Source organism: Lissotriton vulgaris, chromosome 4_1, assembly GCF_964263255.1.
Source record: "Lissotriton vulgaris chromosome 4_1, aLisVul1.2, whole genome shotgun sequence".
Lineage (NCBI taxonomy): Eukaryota > Metazoa > Chordata > Amphibia > Caudata > Salamandridae > Lissotriton > Lissotriton vulgaris.
In genome coordinates this window covers 1,129,222,194-1,129,240,159 of record NC_141691.1, presented here as the reverse complement: position 1 = coordinate 1,129,240,159, position 17,966 = coordinate 1,129,222,194, and the positions used below count along the sequence as shown (strand labels likewise).

The window sequence follows — 17,966 nt, the reverse complement described above, 5'->3', positions numbered from 1 at the left end:
TCGGCTGTGGGACTCAGACAGGGTCCGGTCTCTCGCAGTGGAGGTTATCCTGGCCCGATTCTGACGGCGGTCGTTTGGCCTGATTGATATTGAAGGAGTGGTGTCGATTTTTGTCTGTGGCTCTGTGGGGGGAAGGGGAGGGGGAGTCCCCATCTCGGAGCCCAGGTTTGCCACCCCCGGGGTCTGCTGGGTTGGGGCCCTTGCTTGCGGAAGCGGGACACACACTGAGGCTGTTTGTCCGATGGTGCACCCTCCGATGCCGTCCTCTCTGCTCTCTCTTATTCCCCCGGAGAAACCGGGCTCTCCAGGGAACACGCCTATGATTGAAATTGACAGAGCGGAGATGGGTCGGCGGAGCTGTGAACCGTCATTGAAGACCGTATTGGCTGCCATCGGGGCACTCCATTCACATCTGGACGCCATTGTTCATAAAATTATCGCTGTGAACCGTCATTGAAGACCGTATTGGCTGCCATCGGGGCACTCCATTCACATCTGGACGCCATTGTTCATAAAATTATCGCTGGTATCATCGACACTGGGTGCCCGAGTCCGGATCCTGATTTATCGCAAGAACAACAACATCCTGAATCTCCCACGAGGTACACTGTGCCGGAGGATGAGGACCCCGTGCTGGAAGAAGTGTTGATGCCCTTGGCTAGAACACAGAGTGCTTGCGGACTTAGTTCTCTAACAGTATCGCAGCAATCACCATCGCTGCCGACTGAGACTGATCTACTTGGCTTTTCATTCCTGGGGACTTCCATTAGTGACTATCGTAAGGCAAAGACGTCTTTCCCTCCCTAGCGGTTTTCCTACATCTATGGAGGAAACAACATCTGGACTTAATGTTGGTGAGGGAGATCATAAGTATGGCTGAGGTTTGCAAAGACTCCTTGTTTTTGACCTGTCCTAAACTGATTTTTATTGAACTCCTTTCAAACTTTGATTCTCCTGGGATTGTGATGGTGTTGTCAGACAGAGTTAACTTGAGGAATCGGAAGGGCCAAGGATGAGATTGTCTCCCTGGGTCTGACTTCGGGGCTTTAGAGGCCACGGGATCTGTTACCATGATTTAGCGGAATGTTGGGCGGTGTTTAACGTCTCCCCTGTTTAGCTCGGTCTATAACTTCTGGCTGCTTTTTGGTTTTTACAGGGGTTGTTCGTTGCTGGCCGGGGGGGGGGGGAGAGGGGGGGGGGGGAGGGGAGGGAGACCGGGAGCCTGTATGAAACTCTCCTCCTCCATTTTCTTTTCTACATTTAGAACCTAGTTAGTTGGGGGGACAGGCACACTACTAGTTGGGGTTAGGCGATAGCCATATGCAGGGGTGCAGGGTGGGGGGATGGGTCTATTGTTTTGTTTTGTTTTAGCTTTAGTTCTTATGATTTATTTTTCCCCTCTCTCTTTCAGGTTCTCTTCAATAATAATGGGAATTAACCTGTACTTGTATATATTCTAGTATCTGGTGAACGTGCTTCTTTTACTATCCTGATTCTATGGGTGGGTGGGTTCTGAGGATTAGCGCCCGAGTTGGGTGGTAGATTGAAATGTCGTAAATCCTGTTTTGTAATTATCAGCACAGGCATCTCAGCTACTCCCTTATCGCATCGTGTTTATCCTGTTTTTGTACCGATTCGGCTATTATTACTTTTTGAATGTATGGCACCAGATATGTCTATTCCTTTTCCTTGTTTTTAAAGCAATAAAAAGATTTAAAAAATAAAAAAATAAAAACGTCATATTATCAGGAACTGGCACCTTGCGTTTGTCGCGCTCAGCAACGCTGTAGTGTTCACGAACATCTTTGGTCCACAGCAGCTCTGAACATGATCTCCTGAAACGCCTAGGATGACGGGCTATTTCAAAAAGACCATGTTTTCTTGGTTATGGCTTAAGTTTTGCCTTTTTTCTGATCCTAACTGTTGCTCTGGGAACCCAAAAGTGGAGGACTGGGAAAATCCTATGTCAGACGGGAGTAGACCTGGTCAACGCCTCCGAACGGGAGCTGCACAAGTTTGTTGGAGACATTTATTATGGACTTTTTCTAGGAGGCAAAGTATGCCAGAGTGGGCTGGGCAAGAGGCGCTCCAAATTCACAAGTAAGTAACGGTGGGGACAATTACAGCCAGAGCTCTGAGTCGCACTTCAATCGTGCCTTTGTGTGCACGGTGTTGTGCTAAATAAATTAGTGCCCGAAGCTCCTTTAACTTGGCGCATTCGCGGCTCTCAAGTGTAAAAGGCTAGTTGCGTTCCGAGGGGCGATTTAATGATGAATGTATTAATTGATGGACGTTCCCTGTGGATTATATTGGTTAGAGAGAGAATGGTCTTTGCTTGGATACATACCCGATATACTTGTCACTTCTTTTACACATGCACCGCATTTAGGTCAAATAAATAATTTATATATAAGGTCACCTCATCTTGAGGAATGGACTCTGGTCCAACCTTTCTTCCTGCGGTCTACGCCAGCACACTCTCCTCCTAGACAGGAATTCTGTCGCATGACGTTTTTCTAGTGCAGGGTTTGCATCCCTTGTGCTATAGTGTATACATCTTTTTCTAATCCACGTACTTTATTACAGTACTGGCCACTGTAATTATACATCTACAGATGTTCTGACCTTCTTGTGCTCTTATGCAATGCTAACTCTCTGATGACACTGTAAAAATATACAGCAAATGTGATATCTTCATGCAATCTCTGTAACACGCTCTAGCGTTCTCCTTGATTATGTCCAAGCTACAGAAAAACCTAAAGAAAAGTGATTAAATATACAACAAGCGCTCGCCATTGCGGAAAAGCAGCTACGTGTTTATATTTGCATCGCGCTTTCACTTTAAGTGAAAGCGCGATGCAAAAATAAACACGCAGCTGCCTTTAACAAAGACGAGTAATGCAGGAACATAACAAGCACTCGCCATTGTGGAAAGGCAGCCGCGTGTTATATTTGCATCGAGCTTTCACCTTAAATTAAGTGAAAGCGCGATGCAAAAGTAAACACGCGGCTGCCTTTAACAAAGACAAGTGAAACAAAATAGTGCTCACCCACCAGATAAAGCCCACCGTGTAATGTCCGCGAGTACACAATCAAGTCTGGATGGGCCGTCGCAGAAGGAGACAGGGCGATAACAAAAAGGCCCCGCTTTCAGTCAGAGGCCAGCGGTTTGCATAAAGGATAACGCTGACCAATGGGATTGATGGGCGAAGTTTCAAGTCACCTTCTGAATTCTCCTTGATCACAATAAGCCTCACAGAGCGAGCAACGCATGCGGGCTGCAACGCAGGTCTGCAAGAACTAAAAATGTTTAAACCATTCCCACGCAGAAGGAAGTCACAGCCATAAGAGAGGCATGGTGGCTCGCGGATGGATGACTGCAGCCATCCAGCTGTGAAAGCAACCCCAAAGCCTACAGCCCACATGGAACAGCGGAGTGGCAGGGTGGCCATTCTGGCCTGTTTGGCTATCGTGTTGGACCAATATGGATTATCACTCAGTGGGGACCATTCTTCATAAGCTGTCCCTTGCAGTGAAGGTAGCATAAAGCTGACGTGGGCTGACATACTGCCTCATGCTGCGAGATCCAAAACTGCCTCTTGCACACGACTGAAGTGAGTGCAGTAGTGAAAGCAGATGGACACTCACCCCAAGCACATGTTCATATAATGGGAGTGTAGTGCTTTAGTCTAGAACCAGATCCTGAATAAAACCTGACAGAAGAGCTTTAGCTGTGTAAGGTAACAGGCTAACCTAACCCAGATAGGCACTGTAAGCACTTTTGAAAGTAACCAGGGCCAGACCTTTTCTAAATAAGAGAATGAGTAACTTCATTTAAAGAGGTGACCATAACATGGAACTGATTCAGTCAACCAGACTTTCCAATACAGAACACTAGGAGTATTTCAATGACACTATCTCCATCATCCTATTGCGTCTTTCATTGTGTTTACAAGAAGATGGCTTCCATTTTGGGTCTGACATATAAAAGTGTCACTCACTCTGTCACACACAACCAATGTAATGCTGTGACACCTGTATTAGAAAGATGCAGCTGTATTAAGCCTAAGTGCCTTACAATGAGCACCACAAAATTATACTTCTGGGAAAAGTTTGACAGTTTCTGGAGGTTGTTTCTAAACCAGTACATTAGGAATTCTAGGACTTTATTCCACATCAGGACCCTGGAAGACGCTCTAATCTCGTTTAAGTACCTCTGTTAGAGGGGACAGCTCTACAGACCCATGGGCCATATTTGCGCCATCAGTTTCATTAACTCCTTGTTGACGGTCAGTAGTCTGTACCAGGTAGTAAAAAACACAAACTTCACTCAAGGATAATAACCTAAACCAACAACCATTATTGAATTATTTAAAGCCCACAATTTCCCCAAAGCTGGTAAGCTAAACATTAACAAAGATACAGTTCTCGGCAATTGAAACACCTCCATCTGCCTTGAACAAGAAAAGATGTAAGAACAATCAAAACACAGATGCATTTGGTTTCTGCAAATAAGAAAACTGGTTTCTTGAGTTGGTCACCAAAATCAGTCTTCTTAGTTTTCCTAAACCACCTTCTTTAGAATGCTCTTTCTAGGAGATCAGTTTGTGCCTCAGCTTTGTGAATGATCTCCCTAGCATACACACTCTCTAGGATTTTAATCCACATTTTATTTTCTCCTTCTTGAATTCATATAGTATGGTGTTATTACTATTTGTCTCGCCTGTTTTGTGCACAGTGTAAAAAATGTACGACCTGTTGAAGTCAGTGGCTTGATATACATTGGTGTCTACTCAAACTTTTTTTGCTGCAAGAAAACATTTTGTAGAGACTAAGCATAATGATCAGAAGTGAGATTTTAGATGAAAGTTATGGATCTATAAATAAATGCTTGTTACAACTGCAACCACTTTGTACACCCACTACCTTGTGTTCTAGAAATATTGTACTCCTTTCTTCCATAGTCCAAATGCATGCAGACCAGAAGAGTGAAGAGGGAGATACGTAACAACTTTGAAAACGTATTATTAAAAACTAAACAACCTCTAGGAATAAATAATGTGTGCCCGTTTGAGTGAAGGGAAAGAGTAGAACTTTTTCTAGCATGAGTACATGTACTCAGGACACCACTTCTTATCTTAATAGCTATAATCATTCTCGATATAGCTCAGTTTGCAGCGTCTTCAGTTGCCAGATTTCACTAGATGCTGAGAAGGCATCTGATAGAGGTGAGGCGATAGCTTTGGGTGTCACTTGCATAAAGGACAAGTTTAAAGCGATCTGTGTTTTTAATACTTGCACTATATGGTTCCCTAGTGGCAAGCATATGAGGGATGATACTAGGTCAGGATGGTATGAAGAGCACTGATGGGGACCAGCATGCTGCTTTCTATTTTTTTTCTATGTGCTTTTTAGCTCTTTGGTAGACGCCCGCCTAAGTGCTCAGATATTTTCCCGATAGAGCTTTTGGATTTCAATAAAGACCTTCGCGGTTACCAACTACGTAAGCATAGTCACCACTGGTCTGGATGCTCCTTTTCAAGCTATTCAGATGCTGGCCTAAGACCCCTGTACACAATCAAGATATGTGGGGACAATTGTCAAAACCAACGTTTTACATCTAGGGACATGTGGACCCCAGCGGGATAGGTTTTCACACTGGCAAAATACATTGCAGTTCATACTGCTAGACAAATCAACTAGAATTACAGGTCTTTACTTGAGATGCGTGTTGGTCTTCTGAAAAGTTGGGGTGTGCCTCCACATATTATTTCATTAGAAAGTAAACCTAACCCAGTAAATATGTGTCCTTTACTTAAATTTGCAGATTTTAGACTGCAACTCCACTAGGGTATGTAGACTTTAAGTGCATTGAGTTAGTAATTTTGATGTTAAATTATAAAACCAAGAACTTTCGTTTATAAATCCCCCACTGAGGATAAAAGTTGGGCTTATCCCAATTTTAAATGATATGTTTTGCATGCCCTCAGACTTCACCTTAATAAAGTGATATTTTTTGATATCCTACTTTCATTTTCGAGTCTTAATAATACAATTTTTCACTTGTGTATAATGATTCACTACATTTTAGGTAAATCCAACTGAAGACTTCATATTCTTCCTAATGCCTGGACACTCCAAAAACTACGTGATACACGATATTCTAGTGGAATTGTGAGACTGACAGAAATCTGGATCTATGCAATGTCAAAATAACACCTGCACTTGAATAGAACAACTACATACGCACTGGATTCTTACATCCAGCTTCATGACTCAACATTAATGTTTTATTCCAAAATTAACGTTTTCAAATGTGTAAATAAGAGACAACATCGCCCTAGAACATGAGGAACATTTATTAACTCATGAGTTTACTTTTCATTCTCCGATTAGATCGACTGTACGATTTCTATTATACATCTACCTATGCAATTCATAAGTTATGATAGATGCGCGAATACTATCTGGTTATCTAATGGGCATGTGTAAATAATCTGTTTTTATTATACTTAATAAATGTTTGTATGCAATATTTTTAACGCAGCTAATTTTAAGATGCAGCATAAATACTATTTCATGATGAAACTGGTAGTCAAATAAAAGTGTAGAAGCAGTGGGCGGCGCTCTAGATATATCAACATAACTGTTTTTTAAGCCTCTCTCGGAAGCCAGAGAAAAAGCTTGCATCGCAGCACTATGAATGAGCTATGCAGTCTCTGTGTGGAATAGGTAGTAATATACTCTATGTTATATTCAAAGCATGTCAGGAGGACATCACACCAGACTTACTGACACCAGAATGCGGCCCCGGGGGAAATCAGGCCACAGACCAGTCTTCCCCTGGGTTATTGGTGCAGGACAGGAAGGACATCGGAGTTTAGGGGTTAGAGGGTGGGATTAGGAGTGGGGTCGCTGGGGAGTTGTTATAAGGGCCAGGAAGTGGTTAATCATCATCTTCCTGCGCCCAACACCACTGGGGAGGGAAAAGGTATTTGACCACCCACCCTACAAGTTCTGAGGGCAAGGTGCTGAGTAGGTAAGGCGTGCCAGTTTAGGACGGGTTGTGTTAGGCCGGGGGTTGGCAGTATTTTGGAAGGCTGGGGGAGAAACAGGAGGATGATGGGGGTGCTGGATGCAAGAGTGCGTCAACGGGAGATTCAAGAGAGGATGTTGAAAGATAAGTGAGGAGGTATGGGGAGTTGGAAGATGCACAGAGTGGATTGGGAAGTGAACGGCAACAGTGAGGGGTGTTTGGACGAGGTGAATGAAAGGTTGGTTTTGGGGACTGTTAATTTTAAATTGATGTTTAGATTAAAGTTTAAAAATACTGCCTGTCCTCATAAATGGCCTTTTACATCAGTGTGGAATGTATTTATTGCGCGATCAGCAGAAGAGGAACAACGGCAGAACGGGCAGTCTTCTGGGACCACAGCTTTGGAACTCATTGAGAGAGAATGCCTGGAGACATCCTCGATGACAACCAATGCCCCACCCCCTTCCACAAACACACACACACACAAAATGGTGCTGGGCCCCGCTATGCATAGCTAAGACAGCGCTTAAGCATTCCACTGAAGACCGATACAAGTGAGGCCCCAGATCAGACCTGCAGGTTTCATCGCATTTATTGGGTGGTTTCCAGGGGGTCCCCATGCCGACTGAGTGACTGCAGCTGCTGAGGTAGCGAGGTGATGTGCCAACACTACACAACCCATATAGTTTCATTTTAATGGTATTCTAAGCCACATACGGCAAATTTGGGGTCATTTTGAGAAATATGATACAAAAGGGTCATCTGTAGAAAGACTGTCTGCAATTATCTCATGTTATATTTATTTTGCTTGAATTTTATATTCGGTTAATATGATGATGGATATAATGAACTTGTATAAAGAATACTGGTTTCTCACGTGTTTGCTCATTTATATATAAAGAAAAATACGAATATAAAGTGGTTACATGTTTGAAAAAGTCTTTATACCGCATATTATAGCCACTGCAGGTAGAAACGAATCCTTGGACCTTGCTGTTTAAAATGTTAAAATCCATGGGAAGGGTTTCCTCCTCATTGGTTTCATCGAGGAGAGACAGCGAAGAACATGTGATGCAAGGAAACAAACACACATACACTCGGTCTACTGAGGATGAGAACAAAAACGAATTCATAATCTCAAGGAAGGGAAAAAAAAGTAAAGAAGACGGACCTGTTTTAGGGTGAACACAAGCACACACATGCTGCATTCCAATCCAAAAAGCAACAACACACACACTTTCATGCTGTTCCATGACTTGGCAGATTGCTCGATATTTATCAACAATTGGGACCTTCGTTATTATGAATTATTACGACGACCAATGCAGTAGGCCTCCCTCATACCCTACCTAGCTATAGATTTAAACACAGCACTTAAAGCATACAGTGCAGATGAACAGATGACTCCACCTACAGAGTGCTGAATGAGTAATTAGATGCTCAGACTATACATTCACACAACCTATGCATCAGAGAGATGCTCACATGCCCGTCCTAACAGGCCTGGACAACATATTTTGCTACTTGCGTCAATCCTAAATTAAATAAACGCCCGCGCCTATGCCAACATTTTTCCACTCCTTTCAACGCTACCCTCCCTTGGGAACTATTTTAGAAGGGCTCACTGAGACATAGTGAGAAACTGGGTGCGACACTGGGATTTCTGAAGTTCTTGCGTCATAAAGTAAATGTTAAGAGGCATTCTGTGCAAACGGTAGAGGTTACTTAACAGACACTAAATCTATCCATGCATAAATGACGAATCCAGACACTCGTGGGGATGGGGATCAGGGTACAGAATGGCTGAAACGTTCTATAATACATGGGAGCCTGCAATCCCTAAATAAAGTCGGTTCCAAAGTCCCATTAAATGCATGGGAGCCTGCACAGTACTTCATTTATTTTGGTCAGCAGCCCTGTCCAGTGCTAGTGAATTTCGACAGTGCTGAATACCACGGCTGCATAGCCTTGATTTCACTTGAAGCCTCTTTCATCCACCACCAGACACTCCCTGCTCCTTTAGCTCACTCTTTCAGGTTCTTTTCCATGCATGCTTTCTCCATTTGTCACTGTTTTTCAGTCTCTCTTCCTCCTACTTACCCAGGTGTGCTTTTTTCCCTTTTCCTCCAATTAAAGTCTGATTCGGAAAAATAAGCACTGGTCCCTAAAAACAAGGCACATTTGCAGTAAGGAGGGGTGAAGGGATCCTAACTTGTACCCATCACCACCATCCTTTACGTTTTTAATCCTGGCCAGGTGGCCAGGAATGAAAATAAAATTAATTAAGGACACACCCTAGTTAGTTTTAACTTCCACAAGCTCCATTAACTTTGGTGATCCTTCAACTTTTTGTTTGTATTGTCTTCCCCTCCCTTATGCTCCGCCCCAGGCGCTGGACTGCGCAAGATTGTCAGTTAGCAAGCCCAATGATAAAGCATGTCACAAACTTGTGAGTGGGGGCAGTTAGACTCACTGAGCACATGCCGCACCGAAAGTTGTTTTCCTACCTCTTTTTTGTGTGATAGTGATTACGACTGGGGAGGACGGGGTGGGAAAGTAACCTCTACCCCCTTCTTTTCTGTGTGCTATACCCCAAACATAAGAGCCAGTGTGCCCCATCTGAACTCACCGTCTCAAATTAAGCAATGGCCTAAAATCCCTGAGATTTCCTCCAGTGCTTCTTGTGTATTCCTACTCTGGACCCCTCCATTCAACCTTGTCATTTGATCTGATTGCTTAGAGACTAAATACGTAATTCAGTGTTTCTCAGAATGAACAGTATTTCCAAATGAAAGCATTTCTGAGTATTTGATATTTTTGTGAACCATGTAACTCTAACCTATGCACAAGGTTTACCTTTGGAGTGTCATTAACTCCAAACTATGTTCGGAGTGTTGTCCTTAGAAGTGCGTCATTATCAAAGGAGAGAGAGAGGACTAGGTAGCTGGTCCGTATCCCCACGGTTATATGTATAATCAATAAGAACTAGCCTATTTGTGAAGTTTCACACTTGACTACAAACTGTATGGCAAGGTACAAATCATTCTGTTTGTTCACGAAGCCCTCACCCACCAACCTGGTTGGTGGCATGCTTCATCATCGGGCCCACCCAGTGACATCGAGTGTGTCCCGGATGTGTTTCAATGCATGGATACAGCGGAGCAGGTATGTTACTGATAGTGCAGTGTAGTGACGTGAAAGTGAAGGTTAAAAGCTATACAGTGGTCCCAGGACCCGAGGGTAAATTAAACTTTAATAACTGGGCCCCGGTTAGCATTAGAAAGGCTGGTGGATGTGGTAGGAGTATCAATTAGGGCCTCCTGCATCCTGGTGTGGTCTACATGTTTCAGCCAGGCCTTTATGATTAAATCTGGCTTTCCTCAGGACCAATAAATAAGTGAGGTGCAATATATACTATTAAGTGAGTGTGTAATTTGAAAAATGGGAAGCACTCGCTAAGGTGGTCTATGTGTGCGAGGGTGATTCCCTCTTAATGAATCAGCTAGCTTTTTGCCGCTAATGCCCAATGGAGTCGTCCTGTAGAGGTTTAGACCGATACTGTCGATCGAGATCTGCAGGGAACCTGTTCTGTCGTGGACTCTGAGGTCCAGGACAGTGACCCAATATTGAGAGACATACCAAGTGTGAGATGTACACGACTTTCAAAAATTAGGTTTTCCTGCATCGAAAATTTATTCCATCTAGAATACGACCTTGCGTTCAAAGCCACACAAGATATGTATAACAGTACTGCCTCGTGAAGGGAATGTCTCTTTCTGTCCGAATCACTCTCCTGCAAGACAACCTGCTCTGGATGAAAATTAACATTGCAAAATAGTGTAAAATGTCTACCAATGAACTTCTTCACACGTTTCTGTAGTGTGAAAATCAGAATTCTGTGCCTATAATTTAAAAAGTCATACACCATTACTGGCATGGTCCTACACCTCAACACATGGCCCTGGTGGTTTCAATGTCGATACCTATGACTAAGGGTGATGCCAAATCATCAAGGCCTCTACTGCATGCGACGGAAAAGAAAGAGTTAATGTACCCTTCTGTTTAAGATGTTCAAGAGCGAGGGGTGAATTCCATGGCAGGGTCCCTCTCATCTAATCTATTTACCAGAAGGGAATGGATCACTTTGATGAACAGAAACGTATCTGCTACTGGCAAGCTTGACAAAAGGTGTCACTAAGCACTGAGATTCGTAAACTGCATTAAAAAAATCCCAAACAGGAGAGCTAACTCAAGGGCAAAATCTTCAAAAGTTTAAATCTACTGATCTGAATGCTGCAGGGTAGCAGTAGGGGCGAGTTTACTACAGTAACCGGAAGAGAAGCTTGAGTTTTTTTACATTCAAATAGTGCTTGTAGGGGGCTTTGAGGTTACAAGAGGAGATTTATGTAGACACATTTGTGGCACATTCAGCAAGAATGTTTGTTCTGGCATAATGTTAGCATGCAGGCAAAGGCAAAGTGAGGTTCTCGTCTGTGTGGAGCCACGCCCACATGCAAATGAAGGCACACCTTTGCCCTTATATAAGGTTCCATAGTGCTGAAGCAAGCACATGGATAAGAAAGAGACCTTTGACCCAGGTTGGCATCAGAGAGGTGGCCAACATTTACTCTCCCAGGCCGCTTTGAGGGAGGGTGCAAGCGGTCTTTGGGATGCTTGCACAGGTAGGAGGCGCGCTTCACCATGTTGGGTTTCCTGACTCCTGATGCAGTTGCCCCAGCACAGACAGTAACAAGAGGGGAGGGCTGTCATTAACTGAGCAGAGGCATCCTACCTTTACCCTTGAAGTGGGGAGGGGCACGATGGCTCTTGCTAAAACAGGTGCAGTGTGGGCAAGCACTTAAACCCAGTGTGGCCTTCAAAGCTCCCTTAAGTCGGAGGCCATGTTTAGCCAGGCATCGAACTGCGGGTGAACCGTGTGTGAACGTGTGTGCATATGCCAACTAAATGCATCTACCCATTAAGGTAACATTGGGGTGTACCCAGTTCCGGGGTGCGAGACCCTCTCAATGTGCCCGGTTTTCTGCAAAAATATTTGGGAAACATTTTTCAGGAGTTTATGTACAAAAGTTGAACAAAACTCAACTTACTGATTACATTACCCAAATGTTTTATTATCGGCAACGCAAAACAAACGGAGACATACTAAACTACTCACAGCACATCTCTAATGAAATTAGGATTTCATGATATATGTAAACATTTTTCAATTAAGGATGGGAATATAGTGGGAGCTTTGTTACAGCTGGGAAAATGTTATAAACATTGAATACACCCAAATCTACTTTAATAGTAAGGCGTGCATTTGCCACATTAGAAGGTAAATGCTGCACTTTACTTGCTTTATTTTGAAACATTGTCACTCGTGTTTTGTAAGAGCTGATCTGTTTAAATGTTTGATTGATGGGTCAGAGTTCCAATATATCTGTTTGTAAATGAGCAAATTCTACAAAAACAGCAAAAGGGCTTATAAGTTCTTGCGTGCCCTTACGTTGCCTCCAACTATGTCAGTATATCACTTTTTTTTCTCTTGAAACGTCCAGCGTTTCAAGAGAAAAAAAAGTGTGTTATATTGTGAAATCCTTGCCAGACTGGCACAAACAAATGCCCCATTTTAAAAGGGATATCTCAAAGACAAAGACTGCCTTGACAATCATCCAAATGCTCACAAAACAGTCTAGCTAAACCATGAACAACTAAAAAGTGCATATCACCCAAGCATGTCTTCAATAAATAGGATCCACGTTGTCAAATCAGGTGCATGCCTCTGTACCTTCAAATAAATAGAGTAGCAGGAAAAGCATTCACAATCATGGGTCCTAAGACCCGGAATGGGCTCTCTAGAGAGCGGTGAGGTGAAGAATAAACAAAGCATCTTAAAAGACAACTCATAGCATCAATCAATACATTGTATGCCATTGTTGTTAGCGCCATTAGGCCGTGATGCATTTTTTCTTGGCTCAAATCTTGGCCCGAAGAGCCTCTGTTTTGATAACTGGAGAGCTACAAAATGCTTGTAAACTTGCTGATATTTATTAGGGGTGGAAATGACCTATATTTACTGCAACAAGGGGATTGTAGTGCTGGGAAAACCAAAATGTGCATGTTATTTGCCAAAAACTCATAATTGAGTGGGATTTATTAAATTCTGACCCAGTGGAGTTGGATATTACAAGGTATGAAAAAATAAATCACACCAACTAGCACACTCATGCGGTGGCTATTTAGAGTTTTGCGAGAAGGCACATTGGGGTGTGTACTCCAAGTGTCCCCCAAATTTTGCACACCCCCCCCCCCGCCCCCCAAGCATAAATTTCACTCTGGAGTACATGCCCAAGTTCGTGCGAGGGCAAGCAGCAATATTTCAAGCTTTGCAACACGGAACTGGGAATAACTAGCTCTATTAATGGGTTATTCCCCACTCCTTGGTGTGACAGTCAGAATGATTAAGTAAAACAACACTACTTAAAAGTGACCTGATGCATCAACAATTCTGGGTGCAGTATCACTACATCAGTTTACTGTGGGACTAGTAATGAACCCCTAATACAGTTACCTGTATATTTTACCATGCAATGTGCACTAAATGGAACCCACGATATAATTACAGCATGCCTACCAAACTATATGTACATGAAAACTGTGTATAAACTAAAATGAATGATGCACTGATATTACTCTTTTGCCTTCTACTAACTTTAAGAAGCTTGCTAAAAGTGTTCTTGCCAATCAAGTTGAATACAAACTAGGTGACTATAAACGACTGAAACTTCTTAAATTATGGAATCATTTTTTCCACACCATTACTCCAAGTATATAAATCGAGAACTTGTCAACACCTCAGTCTTGACATGCCTGCAAGAAGCTCCAAGGATCATATTTCGTCACTTAAATTTTTAAAAAGTAGTCATAAATGAAAGCACAAGGTGTCCCGTCGCAACAAGATGCGCATTGGCTGCAGCAAGATAGGCCACTCAGAGGCCAGCGACTATCAGAGCTCCCAATCGAAAGAGGCATATCTTACGTGGCCCTTTTGCAGCCCCTCCCCCTGTGCCACAGTTCAATGACCCCACAGTCGTTCCAACCAAACGCTCCACAACGGTGGCCCAGAGATATCAAAACACGACGCCCGGCAGCTGCCTCAGGTGAAATACTGGTTGCTGCTGCAAAGCAAACGCTGGTGGGCCTCCAGCAGATTTAGCAGGGGAATGTGGTTATCAAGTCTACTTAATCTAATCACCAATCGTGAATTTACCATCATTATCACCCAAAACAGCTTAGTATGCAAGGCATGAAGAGACAGAGTCTTGCTTTGTGTGCTCGGTAAAAATAAGGTGACGGGTCCAGTTGGACAGAACCTAGTGTGCATACCAAATAAAATACATCAAACCGGAACAAATTGTACATGAGTACAAGTCCCCCCCCCCCCCCCCCCCTCAAAAAAAATAAAATAAAGAGACGATGCGCCTCGTCTTTTATGCACCATCCACATGGCTTTGCTACCAATTTCTGTAACCTAAATCACGCCCCGACTCTTACTTTCAGTCCTTATGCGAATGACGTCGTGTGCCAGGAGTAGTAGAACGCGTTTTTCGTGTTTAAACAGAGGATATTAATTGGTATGGTGGTTTAAGAGTGTGGCATATGCACCCGTCACCTTGATACATTCTGCAGTTGAAAATGTGCTTCAACCCACACAAGACTTTTATACAACAATCCACAAGATGGGTGCATTCACGAAGTAGTGAGACTTTTTTTTCCTGGAATAATTATGAATTTATAGACTTTTGATGCGTCTCACTTGTCAAGCTCCTGCTGAAGGCTTCTGTCACGTTCTTTCGGTTGGATTTGAACAAAGTAAACATAATAGTGTCGAAGGAGCTCACTTGGGAGGCAAAGGCAACTTCTAGACGGTTATTTTAACTTCACAAGTTCTGCCACCTTCCTGTAGCGGGATTGTGTATATAACTGCAATCGGGTGTGCTTGTGTGCACATTCATCGCATAATTAAAGTAAACAAACCCATGTGCACATCCGGAGGGTAAATCGCCCGCCACCACCCAATCAATCAATACCCACTCACGAACTGCAACAAAAAGCACGTCACGCGAACAGAATATCGCTAAACATCTGTCTGTCACATTTCATTAACCGGAAGGCACTTCGAGCCTACGCCTTGACGATCCATCTGTGTGTTGGCATAGCGACACTCTGGTGCGCTCTGTTGTGTAGCAGGACGGGGCTTTCACACACTAGAATGTGGGGGTGATCAGATAACATAAGGTTTACGCATTGGTTGGCGTGTTTGAGCTGCAGTGCAATGTCCACACCTGGGATTGGAACACTTACATAAGCACGAGAAGGTAGGTACCCAGATAGACTATGGGCAGAAACTTTTACTAACCACGTATTGCACAGGAAGAGCATTTTGCTCCCATGTACCAGGGCCCATGGCACACCTGCTGCGCCACTGCCTGTTGTGTGCAGGAGCTTCCAACACAGAAAGCTCCCCCACACAACTTCCGCGTACCGTAGGTTCCCAGGGCCCCACCTCGGTTGTTAAAGGTACAGCCCTGCCTCGGTGTTGCCTCCGCTCTCACAATTCATGCCCTGTGTTTCGCGCGGCTTGCGAAGCAGGAGCCATGGTGATGTTGCCAGGAAATCTATGCCTGCAGCAAAAACGAGTGCGCATTGTTTTCGAGATGCGTGCACCGTATTCGTAGCTGTCTGAGCTCTAAGGCTGGAAGGAACCGAAAGGCGTATCATTTTCTGCCACGCGCCCGGATTTGAGCTCCTTCCTTGCTCTCTGAAGCCAGGCTAATCTGGTTTTCCCACACCTCCCTCCATTGCTACATCACCCCGAGAAACAGACAAACCAAAAAAGAACACTGAAAGGACCCCATCCAACATGGGCCACAGACACACACGACGTAAACGTGGCTTTTGGGGGTATAGTAGCAGCATCCTCACACCCGCATACCCTATACAGAAAGGGAAGAGTTGCACTTTACGATTTACTACTGTACACCGAAACTGCGGCCAGGTAGTGTTTCAGGCTGACCTGCCTCCACTAACACAAACACACCCTAGAAGTCTGTGTACAAATGCAACACTCCCCCGCCCCTTTTTAGGTTTCAAGAACCTTTCTCCAGCCAAGTACAGAGCGCAACCAGCAGAGCCCAACAATAATGCCAAATACAGACAGGGGACACTACTGATACACCTGCGAGGGAGAAGGGAAAAGCTAGGAAATTAGAGGGAAAATGCTGCAGCAGGGAAAAAAGTGAAGACAGACAACTAAAAGTGGTAGCAAATGAAGGTTAAAGAGAATTATAGAACTGGGGATGCTACGAAAAAAATGAATGTAGAGAAAAATAAGTTAACAGATTTGGAGTTTAGTCGTTAGGTAAGGGAAAGTGGTGGTCCATAAAGCAATACAAGGGTGAACGCGAGGAGGCAGATTAAGATGAAAAATAAAATATGTACTGAATGTGAGGAAAGAGCCAGAAAGGAAAAGCAAAGTGAGCACGTATCGATACTGGAGAGAAAAGGAAGGACGAGGACACAGTGGGAGAAGGGCCACGGAGGGGGAAGTTTCGAGAGGAGCCTGCAGGTGGGCGAGGACCCTGCTGTACCTGCCCGACTGCTGGGAAAGCGAAACTTCACTCTCTGCCCAGCCGAGCCTGTTGAGCGAGCCCAGGGGGCTGAGGGGGCACTCACCGGCAGGTCCACGCTGACGTCCGTCCCGTCCAGCAGCAACACCCGGCAGCAGAGCGAAGAGCGGCCGTCCCCGGCGGCCGGGATGTGGACGGGGGCGCCCCCGCTCACCACGGGCGGCTGCAGCAGCGAAGAAGCCGAAGCGGCGTGTTGCGGCCGGTGCTGCCCGAAGCCCGCCCGGCCCCCGCCGTCCGGCTCGTCCCGGTGTGCGCGGGGCGCCGCCTGCGCTGCCCGGTAGCGCTGCATGGAGCGGCGGCCAAAGGTCCTCCGCAGGAACCGGAGCATTCTCCCCTCCTCCAGGCCGGCTCCGCCGCCACCCCGGGACCGCTGAAGGGTGGGTTCCTTATCTGCCTCAAGTTGCGGGGCAATAAAACGCTGTCACCTCAGACTCGTAGTCCAGGCAGGGAGAAAAGTACCAGGAAACTGCGGCTGCACAGAGAGAGGTCCAACCCCCACCGAGCGGGGATCATAAAATCAGAAGCACCCAGGAGCGCTGAGCCCGGGCGGGAGCCGCCTGCAGGGGAAGGGCAGCGCGGTCACAGCGCCCGCCGACCAGCCACGCTCGGCGCAGCTCGGGATCCGAGGGGTGTGTGAGCGCCAGAGCGAGTCCGCGGGGCTCTCCCTCCTCTCTCCTCCTCTTCTCGCCGTCTCCTCCTCCCTGCTCAACCTGCGGCAGCGCCGAGCCCTGGCTGCGGCACAACTTCCTCTCTCCTGCCCGTGCAACCCTGGCTGTTCTTTCCTCCTTTCCTGTATGTTTTTGTCGTTTTCCCTCGATGCTTTGTTTTCGGGGGAGAGCCTCTCTGGCCCCTCTGCAGCTTCAGTTAGTCTCCTTTAGCTTGTCACAGCAGAGGAGGGCATCTCCGCTCACTTGAGACGAGAAGTGCCCACCTGTGTCTTCTGAAGAAAAAAAAATGAAGTCACTGCGCCCCGCTGTGATACAACTTTACGAATCCTCACCTAAAATTATTTGTTAACTGACTTTTATACCCTTATTAATCAAAACACACTGCGTTCTAAGGTGGCATTTGTTTCTATTTTTTACCCTTAGATTATCGGTCCCGCGATCTGCTTCTGTAAACTTCTCAAACGCACCAATTAGACTCTCTCTTTGTTTATCGTAGAGAGGAGGCGAGAAGCAGCAGCGCACCTGTGCACCCACAACCACCTGCCACACACTTATAGGAAAGGGACTCAA

General features: G+C 45.1%; 1 protein-coding gene across 1 annotated transcript in view; it reads right to left on the bottom strand.

Annotated features, from left to right (window-relative positions):
- Positions 1-17,380, bottom strand: part of EPB41L4B (erythrocyte membrane protein band 4.1 like 4B) — a 903,230-nt gene extending 885,850 nt beyond the window's left edge. Inside the window, exon 1 of the mRNA XM_086965372.1 lies at positions 16,775-17,380. Coding sequence (XP_086821498.1) covers positions 16,775-17,056 — 282 coding nt within the window. The 5' untranslated portion in view covers positions 17,057-17,380. The remainder of the gene's footprint in view (positions 1-16,774) is intronic.
- Between the last annotated feature and the right edge of the window lie 586 nt (positions 17,381-17,966).